Below are 18,228 nucleotides of genomic sequence, written 5' to 3'. Positions count from 1 at the left end.
CCCCCAAATAGTGTTAGGGAAAACTTAGGCTATTGCCTCTTTAAGGGCCTGGGACCAGGAGTCTTGTAGATTAGGGAGAAGCAAGGCACTCATCTCTTCCAGGCAAACCGGATATGCTCCAGGAAAGAAGGCAGTATATATTCTGCCTCTCCCTGATAATAGAGGAGACACCTCATTACACTCATCTGTAAAGAAATATAGAATATTTATTACTTAAATACTCAAAGTAACAAATGCCAATGATATAATGTGAAATATAACCCTGTTCCCTAAACTAAAATAATCTAAAGCAGTGCAGTTAGAAATAGAATCACATTTCTGTTCTGTGCTCCCTGTGGTGATTTGTGCTGACATAGTAACACCAGCTGAAGCCAAAGGCAAGGTTTTCTGCAGGCTACTTGGAGCTGACTGCTTTTATATTTTTTGAAACATTCACAGTCCTGACATAGCTGTCCTCTGAGTTTCCTGACAGCTCTGTCACTGCAGAGTGAACAAGGCCCCTGCACAGTGTTTAATATAGAGCAGGCAGGGTTGATTTGTAGTTATGCGATAGATAGCAAAAAAGATTCATAGGAAATCTATATCAGCAGGCCTGCAGCACTAAACACCTTGAAGCCCTACTGAGAACGGCATCTGACTCGGAGCACAGGAAAGATAGTACTGATAACCTCCAGAGTCTATTATAACTATAATATCAAACGATAACAAACAAAATCTTCCTTTCTGTTCTTTGTCAGAGTATTTTTTTTAAAGCATCCACATTCCCCCTTCTATTGCTTGAGTCTCTGACTAAGGTGATTAAAGGGACACAGGCAATATCAGAAGCACACATTGCTGAGATGAAAAGATGCAATGGTGATGTGCCCTATAGAAATATTAACGTCAGACAAATGAGAAGGCTAGTCTTCGAGGGGAGAGACCCTAGTTATCTTTACATGCAGGTGATATAGATGATTGTCTAGGGCACCATATGTAAGGATAAACTGGAATAGTGCTAGAATTGCCACGGTCATTCTGCCTACAGGCAAGCAAAAGCCAACAGGTCAGTGGAATGCAAATGGAATAAGAGAAATCAGTCTCTTGGTCTCAAGGATATGTCAGGAGTTCAGAAAATAAAGTGCAAGCAGAATCTCAGAGAAAAGGAAGAGCAGACTGAGATTATTCTTGGCACATTAGGGGCATTTTTGGGAGCTAAATGGGGTGGTAATTAGGAACTAAATCCTTTCTTCAGCTAGGATACCAGTGCAGCTAGTGTCAGCCCTGGTAGTTGTGCACAAATGCAATAAATTTCCTTCAAATGCATTGATTGCAAATGTGCATGCAAAATGTGTTGGGGGCAGAAAATTGTTAAACCATAAATCCTTCAGAGGTTCAAAATAGATGGAAAACATACATTTACATGATTGAATACTGGCTATTGCCGGCAGGCCTGAATTCTGTGGCATGCCGCAATGAAGAAAACAGGAACTGAAAACACTATGTATGTGAAACATGACTGAGACTAATAAAAGGTGACATGTTATAGTACTGTATAAAGAAGATTATCTGAACACCTCCTCTTACCCTTTCACGGTATATAGGGAAAAAGATGCACTCGATATTGACAGGCAAAAATTCAAAACTGGTAAAAGGAATTTGGTTCTATACAACATAATTAACCTATGGAACTGCTACAAGGTATTTTTCAGGCAAAGAGCATAGTAGGATTCAAAATGCTATTATAGGAATAATAAAATAAATAAAGATGTGAACAATAACAGTAGCTAGGATACAAAAATTGTAAGGAATGTAATCTTTTATATTTCAGGATATATATCAGTTGCTAATTGCCAGGGTTCATGCCTTCCTCTGAAGCATTTGTTAATGGTGTTTGTCAGGGACATGACACTGGACTGGATGGACCATTGGTCATAGAATCGTAAGACTGTAAGGGACTTCAAGAGGTCAGCTAGTCCAGTCCCCTGCACTCAGGAGAGGATTAAGTATTATCTAAATCTGGGGTTGGCAACCTATGGCACACGTGCCAAAGACAGCACGCAAGCTGATTTTTAATGGAATGTCGCTGCCTGCCGGGACTCCAGTGTGCCATTAAAAATCCTGCCCAGGCCGGCCTGCTCTCTTCTGCCCTCTGTTCCCCCCGCGGGGGCAGGGAGCAGAAGCATAGGCGTGAGCACGGGGTGGGCAAATGGCCCCACTCTCCCAGTGCGGCAAGCCGCGGGGTCTGCGCTCCCGGGCCGGAGCGCCCGGCCGAGTGCAGCAAGCCGCCGTCCTCTCCCCCGCCTTCCTCCGTCCCCTGGAGCCCTGCCGCCGCACGCGCAGCACTCTGGGGGCCTGGGCTGCGCGCTCCCGCGGGGCAGTGTTTGGCTCCATGGGGAGGCAGACATGCTCCCTGCTCAACCGGAGTCCTGTCGCCATGTGTGCAGCACTCTGAGGGGCGGGACTGTGTGCTCTGTGTGCTCTGCTTGGAGCCTCATGGTAAGGGGTCCGGGGCCAGAGGGGTTGGATGGGGGGGCAGTCAGGGGACAGGGAGCAGGGTGGGTTGGATAGGGGATGGGATCCCGGGTGGGGTGGTTAGGGGCGGGGTGGGGTCTCTGGAGGGGGCATTCAGGGAGTAGGGGGGGTTGGATGGACCATGGGAGTCCCAGGGTCTGTCAGGGGGCGGGGGGTGGATAGGGGTCAGGGCAGTCAGGGGACAGGGAGCAAGGAGGGTCGGGGGGGCAGTTAGTGTGGGTGAGGTCTCTGGAGGGGGTGGTCAGGGGACAAGGAGCTGGGGGGGCTGGATGATTCGGGAGTTCGGGGGGGCTATCAGGAGGTAGGGGTGTGGAGAGTGGTTGGGGCAGACAGGGAGCGGGGGTAGGTTTGGATGGGTCGGGAGTTCTGGGGGTCCTGTCAGGGGGCGGGGAGCGGTTGGATAGGCATGGGAGTCCCAGGGGTCTGTCTGGGGGTGAGGGTGTGGATAAGGGTCGGGGCAGTCAGGGGTCAGGTAGGGGGTAGGATCCTAGGGGGGCAGTCAGGGGACAAGAAGCAGGGAGGCTTAGATAGGGGGTGGAGTCCTGGGGGGCAGTTAGGGGCAGGGGTCCCAGGAGGGGGTAGTCAGGGGACAAGGAGCGGGGGGGCTGGGGGTTCTGAGGGGGGCAGTCACCCAGCCCTCTGCCCTGAGCCCCGCACACACCCCGAGACCCTTGCCCTGAGCCCTATATCTCCCTCATACACACCCAGTCCTCTGCTTGACTCCTTCACACACACACCCCATGACCCCAGCCCTGACTATGGCACCCCCACACATATCCAGCCCTACTTCTTCCCTGACACCTGCACCTCCCTCCCATGCCCCCAGCCCTCTGCCCTGACTCTTGCACCCCCCACAACCCCACCCCCACCCTGAGCACCAAACGGGAATGCCTGCACCTCCCCACACACACACATTCCCACCTGCACCCCTCGCATCAAATGGGAGCTGCCCAGGTAAGTGCCTCACTCCCAAACCTCCTGCCCCAACCCTGAGCCCCCTCCCTCATTCTAGCTCCTGGCCAGACCGTTCACCCCCAGCCCTGTGCTCAGTGCACTCCCACCCTCAGTTCAGTGCAGAGAGAGGAAGAGAATGGCCAGAACCAGGGAGAAGGTAGGTTCCCACTGTATGTGGGCAGGGCCAGGACCCCAGACTGGCAGCGGGCTGAGCAGATCCAGCAGCTGGGATCCCGGCTGGCAGGAGCTGGCAGATGGAACCCCTGAGCGGCAGTGGGCTGAGCCGCTCAGCCTACTGTTGGTCTGGGGTCCCGCCCGCCGGCCCTGCACAGCCCGCTGCCAGTCTGGGGTTCTGGCTGCTGGATTCTTGCCAGCCAGGATCCCCGCTGCAGGCCCCGCTCCGCCCGCTGCCAGCCTAGGTGAACAGAACCCCAGACCAGCAGCGGGCTGAGTGGGCCGGCAGCGTAAGATCAACATTTTAATTTAATTTTAAATTAAGCTTCTTAAACATTTTGAAAACCTTCTTTATTTTACAATACAACACTAGTTTAGCTATATAATATATATAATATATAGACTTATAGAGAGAGATCTTCTAAAAACATTAAAATGTATTACTGGCACGCAAAACCTTAAATTAGAGTGAATAAATGAAGACTTGGCACACCACCCCGATCTAAATCATCCTTGACAGGTGTTTGTCTAACCTGCTCTTAAAAATTTCCTATGATGGGAGATTCCATAACCCCCCTAGGTAACTTATTCCAGTGCTTAACTACCCTGACAATTAGGAAGTTTTTCCTAATGTGCAACTTAAACCACCCTTGCTGCAATTTAAGCCCACTGCTTCTTGTCCTATCCTCAGTAGTTCAGGAGAACAATTTTTCTCCCTCCTCCTTGTAATAACCTTTTACGTAGTTGAAAATTGTTATGGCCCCCCTCAGTCTTCTCTTCTCCAGACTAAACAAACACAATTTTTTCAATCTTTCCCCATTGGTCATTTTCTAGACCTTTAATCATTTTGTTGCTCTTCTCTGGACCCTCTCCAATTTGTCCACATCTTTCCTGAAATGTGGCACCCAGAAGTGAACTCAATACTCCAGTTGAGACCTAATCAGCGTGGAGTAGAGCAGAATTACTTCTCGTGTCTTGTTTACAACACTCCTGCTAATACATCCCAGAATGATGTTTGCTTTTTTTGCAACAGTGTTACACTGTTGACTCACATTTAGCTTGTGGTCCGCTATGACCCCCAGATCCCTTTCCACAGTACTCCTTCATAGGAAGTCATTTCCCATTTTGTATGTGTGCAACTGATTGTTCCTTCCTAAATGGAGCACTAAGGAAGTACTTAATTGTTCTGAATTTGTATGGCAATTCCTATGTTCCTGATACAGATAGGCTGCATACAAGCGAGAAGATTTTCCATAGCAACTTAAAAAAAGTCTGTTCCCCATACACACTTACTAAACCCCAGTATAAAGATGTGTTTCCATTGCTTACAATCTTCGCTTTACTGTTGACAGTGACTGGTAAATTACATGTCAGGTATATAAAGCTACTCCCTCATCTTAATTTGTGGTCTTTCCTATGGGAGAAATTTTACGCTTCTTTTAGAACAATTGTGTTTTTAGACATTTGATACTATTTATTTGCTTTCAGTCTGAAACCCTGCTCCTGTCTTAGCCCTGGGAATACAACTAAATGCAATCTGTTCTTTCCTGCTGGCAAGAGGAGCTGCTCCAGTCTAATACTTTATTTAAATCTACTTTGGGACTTCATTATTGTAACATGCAAATAACACAGCAAAAATGTAACCTTTACATTTACTGCATGTGAAACTGCCAAAAGCCCATTTAAATCTCGATCCTGCAAACCCATACTGACCTCCATTGACCCATAGTGGTCACTGGGACAATACATAAGGGCTATTCATGTGAGTAGCTGTTTGCAGGCAAGGACTTCTGCCATACTGTATATGAGCTCAGAGTGTACTTTGTTAATAACAATATCAAATCAACAGCATATGAAGGGCTAGGAAATTCCAGCTTTAGATATGGGAGTTCTATTTGCAGAGCGTATTTCTTCTGGTACCATATTTTCAAATTAAATTGCACCTGCAGTTCATAACCTATCCAGTGCATGTAACCAGTGGATGAAATAGACTGATACAGGAGGAGGAGCTGTCACTGCACCAGCTGAGTGTGAGGGGGAAGCAGTCCCTCTGCTTTTAGCGGTAAAAGCTGTGCTTCTGCACACGCCCTCTCTCTTTAACCTCTTTGTGCAGATATTGTTGGAATGGCATTCCTCTTTTAGAAGCTCTTCATAATTGAGAATATGTGCAGCATGGTATCATTTGACTGCTACATGCCAAGTTCTCCTACATCTCTAATTGTTTTCTACCTGTGTGGTAGATATTTGGTTTTTTTTCCTCTTTGGTAGTGCCTATCATCAGAGTAAGGCCAAAATACCCACAAGCTGTTATCAGTAAGGCACTGAGCATCCTTAACTTCCCTGGCTTCACTGGGAATTGACAGTGCTCAGTGCCTCACCAGTTATGCTCAGCACCTTGCAGGACTGGGTCTCAAATACACACAATGGGTCTGAATAGGATGCATACGAGAAGTGTGACAATTACCAAATCCCTCTACTATAGCTGTATTTCTGAAAGATTGCCCAAATGCAAATATAATTCACTGAGATGAGAAAATTAGACTGTGTTACTAGCAGTTGAGAAATGTAACACTAATCCAGATTCAACAGTTTTCCTTCAGCATTACATCAGACAGAAAAATCAATGGAGAGAACAAATTTGTAGCTGAAGGTAAAATAAGTAATGAGTATTTTGTTTGTAACAGTGAGTGATCTTCAAAGCCAAGTCCGTGACAATGGAAAAACAAGTGCAATCATCAGGGGGTCATGTGTGTGTGATTGGGACATAGAAAATGTCTATCTGCTAATTACTAACTTCAAAGACCTACAATTTCAGACAATCATCAGTAGCAATAGTGTGTGTCACTGTTTATTAGAGAGACAAGGTGGGTGAGATAACATCTTTTATTGGATTGGTCTGGTACAAGATATTACTTCATCCACCTTGTCTCTCTAATATTCTGGGACCAACACAGCTACAACAACATTGCTTAGAACTGTGTTTATTGATATTTTAATAGATGCATATTTTCTACATGCTTTCCATGGGGAAGTCTGATGTATAACTATCAGAAACAATATATTTTAAATAGTCCCATTGGAAAATGCTTTTAAAAATATATAGAAGCAATATGTTTATGACCACTCCTGCCCAAGAGGCATAATGTGTATCGCATCACGTCTGTTAAATAGCGACAGCTGTGATCTATACTTACAGATCAGTCATTTTTATTTTTAGCTCAATCTTTATTCTGAATTTTAAATCAGTACCTATTTTAATTGAGGCAATATATGAAAGCAAAGAAGGCCTACTTGATTTTATTTTGCTTATGTTTAGAAAACCACAGTTACAATTGAGCAAACATTATATATAACAACGAGAGAAAAAGAAGCATGAGCTCTTTAAATTATCAGGATTTCTGTTCCTCAGGTATTCTTACCTATCACCAGTAATTATCAAGATTTGTGTTTAACAGCAACTCCTCTTTCTAAGCAGAACCTTCCTTCCTAATTAATTTAGGATCAGATTGTGCCTTTAGTTTATACACCTGAACAGGGAAGTAAGGAATAAGGCCCTCCCACATCCATTTGCTCAGCCTTACCTGGAGCTTGGGTGCAGGTCTGATGTGGAACTATTTGCCACTGAGACAAGTGGGTGAAGAGTGGCACAACCTTGGGACTGCTCTCCCTTATTCTCTGGGCAGGCATGAGGGGAGAAGTAAGCTGCACCCAGAGCAAAACTGTAACCGGGCAGGAACCGTGACACTGAGTATTCCTTCTAAAGGTTGCTCCTCGGATGCACTAGTTATATGCTCTAAACTAGGACTGGGACTAAAGGATTGACTTAGCCAGTTTTGGGCATCACAACTGCTTCCAAAGCAATGAAGTATCTCAAACACTGGATTACACCACAACTGAATGAAGCAGGTGGAATAAAAAAAAAATCAAGCTTTTGAGACCAGGGACTACTTCGTCTTGTATTGTATCAAGGCACTGATCCTGCACCACAGTGCACACAGGAAGACCACTGTGCCCACACAGAGTTGCACTGACGTCATTGAATGGGTCTCCACCTGCATGGAGTGACTTGCAGGATCAGACCCTTACAGGATATTCTTCATGGATTACCAATGGGTTTTCAAATATAAGACTAAAAATCCTGCTTACCTTGTTCCAATTAAAACATGACAAAGCTAGGCAGGATTTGGGCCACAGCTTGTCGCTTACAATAACGTTTTGTTTTTCATTTGCTTCCTTAATTCTGTCTCAGCATCAGTATGTGGGGATTTTCATATGCCAGTTTCTAGTTCGTAGGAAATGTAAAATACAGTAGACCCTCATTAATTTGTATTTTGCTAATCCATACACCAAACATTCTCTCAAGCTCTCCCAGCAATTCGCCTCCACTTCCCGGCAAAGATTCTATAGCAAAGCGCTGTCTGTAGTAAGGTCTCCCATTACGACATTGTCTTTACTTTTACAAAGTAGAACAGAACATTTACTAGTACAGCATGAAGTATTATAAATAATATAATGGGATGGCTTGAGGGTGTTCCCTATTTATTAGATATCATATCCAGGATATCTGAGGCCTAAGGTGAAGAGTTTATTAGCCCATGATATGGTTATTATCTCTCAATTATCTGGAAGTACCCACAAGCTATCATTTAAGAATGAAATTTTAATTAAACATTCCATTTTAAATGACAGAAGAAGAACCCCTTATTTGATAGCTCATTTATTGTAGGCTGAAAGCTAAATTGTTTTTTAAATTGTAAAACTTTTGGCTCTTTCTCCTGTTACTTTCCCTATTTTCTTCCTTCTGTACCCTTCACTTTCTCTGCATTTTATTTTCTACCCTTCTGTTTTCATTTCCCTCTCCTCAGGTCCATTCAAAGCCCTCCTCCCCAAATCAACTGCAATGTGTTTGTTTACATTGTTTCACAACTGAGCTAGTATGGAAGAGCTAGAACTTTCCCAACTGAAACAAACGTTGAAAACAAAATAAATACTTCACTATTGTATAGTGCTCTTCATCTGTGGATCTCAGTGTTTCTCAGAGTGGAGTCCGTTTCATTATCTTCATTTGATAGCTGTGGAAACTGAGGCACAGAGCGGTGAAATGATTTTCCCAAGCTCATGCTGTGTAGTTCAATTGCGAAACAGGACTACCATCCATAGCTCTGAATTACAGAGTTAGCGCTCTCTCCACTGAACTAAACAAGCATGCCCTGCCAAAACAAGCAAGTAAGGAGGTGGGTGAGTCAGGTTTTTTTATTTTTCAGCCTTCTTTAAACAATTTCAGTTTCAGCAGTGCCAGCACCATTTCCTTTGATTTTATTCTTTTTTTCTCCTTTTGTGCAAATGTAGAATTTCAATTTCTGCTAAAGGGAATGGGAAGCTCAGGAGACCAGCAAATGTCTTAAAATTCTGAGTGCAGGAGTCAGAGTAGAGCAATTAGCGTTCACAGCCTGGTTATAATTGTGCATTGATTATGCAAAACAGGCATCCACAATCAGACTGCAGGAGAATTGCATAACTGGAATGGGAAACTGTCATGCATCAGTAACTCTACACCACCTCTGTATTTGATTAGCCAAGAGAATTCCATGTTACTAAATGAAATACACAAAAAAATGAACAAAGTTTATTCTCTGAGCATCCTTGTATTAACTTGCTTATTCACTATTTGCAAATGTTATTTATCTGCAATGATGGTTCTGCTACCTGAATGCTTATTATTATGGAGTTAGGTTCCAGAAGGAATCATTTTCAAGGATCTGTTGGAAGTGCTGTCTGTAGTGGGAGTTGTTTATTATAAGAGATGTTATCTCAGCTACTTGTGGTGGTGGTTTTTTATTTTGCTTCAACTTGTTTTGAGGGCTGCCTGAGCTGTTACATATCTTATTTGTGTGAGAACGGTCAGGCAGTTTGGAGTGGCTCATGACCATGAATGCCAACCTCAGGGTAGACTGTCAAAAAGTAGGGCAGACACTCCAAACTGGTCATATGTTCTATATTTAGAGTTCACCAAGCCAGTAACAAATATTACAAAGTATCCAGATTGCTTCCAGTCCCAAGAGACCAGTCACTTATCCCAGATCAATCCGTGCCTTAGATCTTACACTAAAGACAATGCCTGTAGGCAGTCTTGTAATAAATGATCTAAAGGTTTATTAACTAGGAAAAAGAAATGAGACGATATTTCCAGTTAAAGCAAGCAAACATGTACACACAATGAGTTACCATCTAAAGATGGACCTAAAGATGACAGAGATGACGTAATCTGTCAATTCAAAATGTCTTTTAGGGCAGACCCAGGGATAACTCCTGGAGATCTCCGCCTTAGTTTAATGTTTCTGGCCCTGTGAGAATTCAAACAGCAAAGAGATGAGAGAACTTTCATGTTGACTATTTTTATTTCCCTCTTCCAGTGTTCAAATCAATGGGACAAAGCCTTCTGCATATACTTCTCCATGGCTGGATGGGGCAATTAACAAAGTTTTTGTCTTATGTGGCCCACTTAATTTTTGATAGTCCTTCTGCATGGACAGGTGCCTGGGTTCCCACGTCTGGGTTCACAAGTTCAGTGCAAACATTTTGAATGTTATAAAGCAAAGCTTATGTGTTTCCTTATAGCATGGAACACAGACATTACAAGTAAGATTGATGCAGGCAGCAATTTACAAGCATTTCACAGAGTCTAAACACTAAACATATTCTTATAAGACTAATACCCATTTTGAACAAAACTAACATATAGGTGAGCTGGTTTGGTGTCCAGCTATGAGTTTGTCAGTTTAGCTAATGCCTAAGGTCTTGGCCAGAGCGGGCACTGGTTTTACCAATGTCACAAAAAGATTAAAATACCAGGCGGGGGGGAGGGAGAGGTGGAGGGGGGAGAGGAGAAAAGGAACTCATGTTAGACTGAATAACTTTATCAAATGTGGGGTAGAAAATATATAATATTAGAATTTTAACAAAATATTGTATTGCTCCCTTTTAGGAATTGCATAACATCTTTGCCATAAATGCAAACTTTTCTTATACTCTAGACTAGAGTTGGGGTCCAGTTGTAATTAGGGTTACCATAAATCCAGGTTTTCCCAGACATTACTTTTTTTTTTTTGTCCTCCAATCTCTGTCCAGGCAAATTTCTGAAATAAGAACAAATGTCTGTGATTTTGAGCTGAGTAGCTGGAAAGTGGCAGCTGTTGGCCAGGAATCCAGCTTTGAAGGCAGCACCATCAGGGGCGGCTCCAGACCCCAGCACGCCAAGCGCATGCTTGGGGCAGCATGCCGCGGGGGGCGCTCTGCCGGTCGCCGGGAGGGCGGCAGGTGGCTCCGGTGGACCTCCCGCAGGCGAGCCTGCGGAGGGTCCGCTGGTCCCGCGCGGCTTCAGTGGCCGCGCGGGACCAGCGCACCCTCTGCAGGCACGCCTGCGGGAGGTCCACCGGAGCCGCGGGCCCAGCGACCGGCAGAGCGCCTCCCGCGGCATTCCACCCTGCTTGGGGCGGCAAAATATCTAGAGCCGCCCCTGAGCACCATCACCAATAGCAGTGCAGAAGTAAGAGTGGCATGATATAGTATTACTTCTGCACTGCTGCTGACAGCAGTGCTGCCTTCAGAGCTGGGTGGCCGGAAAGCAGTATCCCTCTCCCCCTCCATCTCCCCCTCTTACTAAAGTCCACTGTTTTTCTGGCCTTGCACCAGGGATTTAACAAAATCTGGCTGTGCTCCCATGACAGTGAAGCATTATGCTTTCCAAAACGCTTCTTCCATTCAGTCTCCATTGCAAACACAAAAGGTTCTCTGAGGGTGTGTTTGCAGCTCAGTGGTCAGAAGACAATGGAAGGGTTAATGCTGATTCACTGAACTGCTGCTGTATGCCAAGGAGGGTTGCTTCTGTTTTCACTGGAGTCTATTTCAGATTCTTGGGATAGAGAAGGCAAAGGATGGGATTGTGGGATACTTTTGGCAGACTCACAGGACCTAAATTGTGGGGGACTGCATCTACATTGTAAAGCAATTGGGATTGAACACTGGCTCATTGCTTGATTCTGGCTCAGACCCTGCAGCCCTGTAGCCAGGGCCGGCTCCAGGCACCAGCATCCCAAGCAGGTGCTTGGGGCGGCGATCTGCAAGGGGCAGCAGTCCCCGTGTTTTTGCCCCCAAGCAGCGCGCCGCCGCAGAGGGCGGGAGCAGTCCATGTGCCGTTAGGGGGCACGTGCATTTCCGTAGGCGGCAGCAATTCCGCGGCAGCCTCTATGTTCAGCTGTCCGCGGCAGCGCAGCTTCTGTCTTCCCGCTGAAGAGAGAAGCTGCGTTCGAATTGCCACCGCCGCGGAAACACGCGTGCCGCCCTAAAGGCACACGGACTGCTCCCGCCATCCGTGGCAATTCGGCGCGCTGCTTGGGGCGGCAAAAACAGTAGAGCCGGCCCTGCCTGTAGCTCCTAGGACCCTAGGCTCAAGCCTGAGTGTGAAAGATTTGTGTGTAGGTGGAAGGGATCTGGGGTCTGGGCTCAAGCCTCAGTCTGAGCCTGGGCTTACATTGCAATGTAGACATAACTTTTGTCTAAATCTATAATCTAGCACTTCTTGATTTGTCCCTGTTAGTTTTACCTTGGCCACCTGTTTTCTCTCCATGACACAAACTGCAGGTGAACCTAACTAAACCCTAGGGACCTGCAATTCCTGGGCATGTGCACTAAATAAATTACTCTATGATGATTGTTTCCATACACTGGATGTAAACTTGAGCATGGTATTGCTTCTCTCAGTATGTGCATTGGCTTTGATTTTTCTGCCAGTTCATGTCTCAACTCCACACTTGTATCCCTAATCTACTTCCTCAAACCCTTTTCATCCCCAGAACTAGTCTCTCTCTGTGTATGTGTACATATTACCCTAAAATATTTACAGTAGCAGTTGATTAAGAAAGAAAAGAGGAATCAAGCACGGTGTTGGTTTCATGGGAGAACAAACAGAAGAGCAAAAAGATAGTGTGCCTGGATGGGAATGGGAGTTCAGGTGAAGAGAGGTTCTTCATAGCACACAAGTACCACAGCCAGCTTACTGATGTGTATTACCAACAACAGAAGCTTCTTACCCATTAGAGCAACCAGAATGTCCAATCTGGTATTAAAGGAGTAAGCTCAAAGCAAAATATGTACTCCAATTCTTGTTCATTTGTTTCTGCTTTGCCAAATGATTTGCAATGTCTTTGGTTGTTGCTTCCATATTTATGAGCAAGAAGCATGGATTTAGGCCCCCCAAATTCAGATGCTACTGCAATCTGCAAAATCCCCACTCAGTGGCTGCCTAACCTCATAGATGCCTAAACTCATTCAGCAACTACATTTTTGCAGTAAAGAGGCCCTAGGGGCCTAAGTTTCAGTCTCTGGTAATGCACACTGCTGCCTCAGCCAGGCATCCTGGTGCCCACATCATACTTAAATCCTTGGGTGATCCACTAACCAGGTGAAGGACACATCTTGCCTGTGGGGCTTGATAGATGTTCTCAGAGCACGCCTAACTCCACACATAACTACCAGAAAGGAGGTGGCCACATTCTTCCCTATAATCTTTAATCCAGTGATTAAGGTAGCCATCTAGGATGTCAGAGACCCTAGTTCAATTGCCCCCCGCCAGATGAAGAGAAGGGATTTGAACAGGGATTTCCTACTTCTCACAAGAGTACCCAAACCACTGGACTACAGAGTCATTCTCAGTCTCTCTCTCTCTCTTACCCAAAGAATATTTACTTAGGCCTGGTCTACACTAGGACTTTAATTCAAATTTAGCAGCATTAATTCGAATTAACCGTGCACCCGTCCACACCAGGAAGCCATTTAGTTCGACCTAGAGGGCTCTTTAGTTCGAATTCGGTACTCCACCCCGACGAGGGGAGTAGCGCTAAATTCGACATGGCTATGTTGAATTAGGCTAGGTGTGGATGCAAATCGAACTTACTAGCTCCGGGAGCTATCCCACAGTGCACCACTCTGTTGACGCTCTGGACAGCAGTCCAAGCTTGGATTCTCTGACCAGCCACATAGGAAACGACCCGGGAAAATTTGAATTCCTTTTCCTGTCTGTGCACTTTCAATCTCATGTCCTGGTTGGACATCGGGGCGAGCTCAGCAGCACCTGCAACGATGCAGAGCTCTCCAGCAGAGGAGTCCATGCAATCCCAGAATAGAAAGAGGTCCCCAGCATGGACAGACCGTGAAGTCCTGGATCTGATCGCTGTGTGGGGCGATGAGTCTGTGCTTTCGGAGCTGCGCTCCAACAAATGGAATGCAAAGACCTACGAGAAGGTCTCCAAAGCCATGAGAGACAGAGGATACAGCCGGGATACAATGCAGTGCCGCGTGAAAATCAAGGACCTGAGACAAGGCTACCAAAAAGTCAGAGCGGCAAACGGACGCTCCGGAGCACAGCCCCAGACCTGCCGCTTCTACGAGGCACTGCATGCCATTCTAGGTGGGTCTGCCACCACTGCCCCACCAGTGACCGTGGACTCTGAGTATGGGATAGTGTCGAGGGGCAGTTCCTCGGCGATGTTCGCCGATGGGGAAGATGAGGAAGGGTTTGTGGAGGACGACGCAGGCGACAGCGCTTACAATACCGCTTTCCCCGACAGCCAGGATCTCTTCATCACCCTCACAGAGATCCCCTACCAACCCTCCCCGGCCGTTAACCCGGACTCAGAATCAGGGGAAGGATCAGTCGGTAAGCGCTATAAACATGGAAACATTTATTTTTTAAAAAACAGGAATAAAAAATATGTAAAAACTATATAAAACCTTTTGCTTAAAAAACTATATAAAGAGAAGGTCCACACAGATAGGGATGGAACAGAAATCCTCCTGGGACAGTTCCACGAAGCTCTCGGAGAGCAGCTCGAAAAGTCTCCACAGGAGGTTCCTGGGGAGAGGTGCCTTATTTGGTGCTCTGTGGAAGCACACTCTTCCGCGCCAGGCCATCCTAATGTACAGCGGAATCATTGCCTCCACCAGCATTGCAGCGTACGGTCCTGGTCTGTGCAGGGATTCGAGCAGCATCCTCTCTCTCTCTCTCCGAGTGACCTGCCTCAGGCTAATCTTGTTCGGCGACTGCTGCATCTAATTAGGGCAATTAGTGTACTGTTACTATTGTGAATGCTTGACTTTTACTTTGCATAGCAATGACCTTCGCTTAACAGCCACGTGTTGGAGGCCACAGAGGAAAAGCATACAGTGATCTTTCCCGTGCACAGCCGCGAGGGGCTGGAACAGGGTCAGACTTTATGCTTTCCAGATTGCCTTCAGCGGGAGGGCACAGCTATCCATTAACTGTTAAGCAGCCTATAGTGTAGTGCTTACCAGGCCTGGCTGCTACACGGATTCAGCTGTACCGCCCCGCTTGTCCGATCTCCTGTGCAAGACCGCAGCCAATGAAAGCGTATTCCGAAATCTCGAACTTGTCCTGAGAGCTCGTGAGACTAGGTGCCCTGTATGGTCTTGTTCACAGAAACTGACTAGACTGTGTTCAGTGTTCGCAAACATGTATCTTTTCAAGGAAATCACTTCCTTTTTCCCATCACACAGCTGCGGCTCTTTCACGAACTGCCTCGGCATCCCCCTCACAGAGGCTGGCGGAGATTAGGCGGCGAAAGAAAAAGACTAGGGACGACATGTTCTCGGAACTGATGGCTTGCTCCAGAGCCAAGGCGGCCGAGCAGAGACAGTGGAGGGAGACCCTATGTCAGCACCAGCGCTCACACAGCGAACGGGAGGACAGGTGGCGGCAGGAAGACCAGCAGGCGACTCAAACGCTGCTTGGGCTAATGAGGGAGCAAACGGACACGCTCCGGCGCCTTGTAGATGTTCTGCAGGACCGCAGGCAGGAGCAGAGAGCCCCCCTGAACTGTATCTGCAACCGCCTTCCCCCGCCACAAAGTCCTGTCCCCCCCTCACCAAAAATCAAAAGAAGGAGGGGCGCTAGGGGCCGTGAAAACTGTCACTGCTCCCCAGCAGAGCGCTCATGTACCACACAGCTCTCATGCCATAAATTTTGAGAAGTGCTTCCCTTCCTGGATCACCCAGTCCCAAATCCAAGTTTCATCCCCCCACTGTGTAGTTGAGTATTAAAAGTAGTTTGTTGTTATTCACTGTTTCCATCACGTTTTCCTTGTCAGAAGACTTTGTGTGAAGGGGGGGAGGGGTTTTTTAATTGCATAGGACAGCCTCCATTACCAGGGTACAGACTTGGGGGCAGGATCAACAGCAGGACACACACAGACTGCAGTCACTAGGCACTAGGGTCATTCTGGGAGGTGAATGCTGCCCTGGGTCAGTCTGTGAGGTGTATGCTGCCCCAGGGTCCTAGCGCCTGACATCCACAAATGGCAAAGCAGGCTGCCCTTACCATGCCCTTCCCCCCTAGCCACGAGCCTCTCCGATGCCCTGAGCCCCAGCAAGAGCCCTCATCCACGGACACATACTCACCCTTCCCACACACCCCTCACCCCTTCCTACGCCCCAACCCCCAGTCCAGAGCCTGCATCCTAACTCCGTCCCAAAGACGGCACCCCTCACCCCTTCCTGCAAACCCACCCCTTCCTGCACACCCACCTGGAACCGTCCTCCCCCCCAGAGACCGCTGTAGGAGCAGGAGCCTGTCATTCCTCTAGTGTAGAAGCGGTCTGGACATCAGTGCACACCGTACCCACCACAGTCCGCGTCCATGTTTCAACCCTTGAACAGGAATTCATAATTAAAGAAAACTTTATTAATAATCAGTGTTCCATTAAAGTTATTTTAAAACATGTGTTGGAAGGGGGGAAACCTGGAGATCGGGGTATGTAACCGCAGATCGAAGTCAACAGTCACTGAAACAGGCTCAGGTTCAGCTTCTCTGTAAATCAACTGGAGAGTCATAGGTTACCCTGCTCTCCGAGGAACCTATCTTTCAAAGCCTCCCGGATGCACAGCGCTTCCCGCTGGGATCTTCTATCGGCACGGCTGTCTGGCTGAGCGTAATCAGCAGCCAGGCGATTGGCCTCAACCTCCCATCCAGCCATAAAGGTCTCCCCCTTGCTCTCACAGAGATTGTGGAGCACACAGCAAGCAGCAATAACAACGGGGGTATTTTTTTCGCTGAGGTCCGAGCGAGTCAGTAAGCTCCGCCATCTCCCCTTGAGACGTCCGAAAGCACACTCCACCACCATTCTGCATTTGCTCAGCCGGTAGTTGAAGAGTTCCTTCTCACTGTCCAAGGCGCCTGTATAGGGCTTCATGAGCCAGGGCATTAGCGGGTAGGCTGGGTCCCCGAGGATCACTGTAGGCATCTGCACATCCCCAACCGTTATTTTGTGGTCCGGGAAGAAACTACCTGCCTGGAGGCGTTTAAACAGACCAGAGTTCCTGAACACACGCGCGTCATGAACCTTGCCCGGCCACCCCACGTAGATGTCGGTAAAACGTCCCCTATGGTCCACCAGTGCTTGCAGCACCATAGAAAAGTAGCCCTTTCGGTTAATGTACTCGCTGGCCTGGTGGGCTGGTCCCAGGATAGGGATGTGAGTGCCATCTATAGCCCCACCGCAGTTTGGGAATCCCATCGCGCCGGAGCCATCTATGACGACCTGGACGTTTCCCAGGGTCACTACCTTTGAGAACAGTTGCTCAACGATTGCGTGGGCTACTTGAATCACAGCAAGCCCTACGGTAGATTTGCCCACGCCAAAGTGGTTCGCTACTGACCGGTAGCTGTCTGGCGTTGCAAGTTTCCAGAGGGCTATGGCCACTCGCTTCTGCACAGTCAGGGCTGCTCGCATCCGGGTGTCCTGGCACTTAAGGGCAGGGGACAGCAAGTCACAGAGTTCAAGGAAAGTGCCCTTACGCATCCTGAAGTTCCGCAGCCACTGTGATTCATCCCAGACCTGCAGCACTATGCGGTCCCACCAGTCCGTGCTTGTTTCCCGGGCCCAGAATCGCCGTTCCACACCATGAACTTGACCCATTGCCACCATGATCTCCACTGCGCAGCGTACCCTGCTTTCTGAGAGGTCTGCGCCACTCTGTGATTTCCTGTCCTCACCGCGCTGACGGAGCCTCCTCACCTGATTTCTCAGCAGCTGACTGTGGAAGAGGTGGACGATAAGGTGCGAGGAGTTGACAATGGCCATAAGTGCAGCGATGATCGCAGCGGGCTCCATGCTCGCAGTGCTGTGGCGTCCGAGCTGTAACCGACTAGAGAAGGGCGCGAACAGATGGGAACTGTGGGATAGCTTCCCACAGTGCACCGCTTCCAAAGTCGACACTGGCCCCGTTACTGTGGACTCACACAGTCGAACTAGTGTATTTAGTGTGGATACACAACTTCGACTTCATAAGGTCGATTCCACAAATTCAAATTAAGTTGATTCGAAATAGTCTTGTAGTGTAGACGTACCCTTAGTTATCCAAAGGAAAACTGATTCAGCAAGAAAGAATGAGAGACCTACCTCAGAATATCTCAGGCATTCATTTGAGAAATGGAAAATCCTGTTTCCTCATTAGTCAGAACCTACTGGGCTGGCTGTTGTGGATCCTGTTCTCAGGCACCTAGCTCTTCCTATGCCT

The 18,228-nt window shown here is 47.3% G+C and overlaps 1 protein-coding gene across 2 annotated transcripts in view; it reads right to left on the bottom strand.

The window, feature by feature from the left end:
* Positions 1–6,809: 6,809 nt before the first annotated feature.
* MANEA (mannosidase endo-alpha) overlaps positions 6,810–18,228 on the bottom strand; it is a 49,828-nt gene continuing 38,409 nt past the window's right edge. For both annotated transcript variants that reach the window (XM_045008907.1, XM_045008908.1), the window contains exon 6: positions 6,810–8,849. In XM_045008907.1, the coding sequence (XP_044864842.1) occupies positions 8,807–8,849 (43 nt within the window). In that variant the 3' untranslated portion in view covers positions 6,810–8,806. The remainder of the gene's footprint in view (positions 8,850–18,228) is intronic.

Source organism: Mauremys mutica, chromosome 3, assembly GCF_020497125.1.
Source record: "Mauremys mutica isolate MM-2020 ecotype Southern chromosome 3, ASM2049712v1, whole genome shotgun sequence".
Classification (NCBI taxonomy): domain Eukaryota; kingdom Metazoa; phylum Chordata; order Testudines; family Geoemydidae; genus Mauremys; species Mauremys mutica.
The sequence above is the reverse complement of the archived record's forward strand: the minus strand, read 5'-3'. Positions and strand labels throughout refer to the sequence as shown.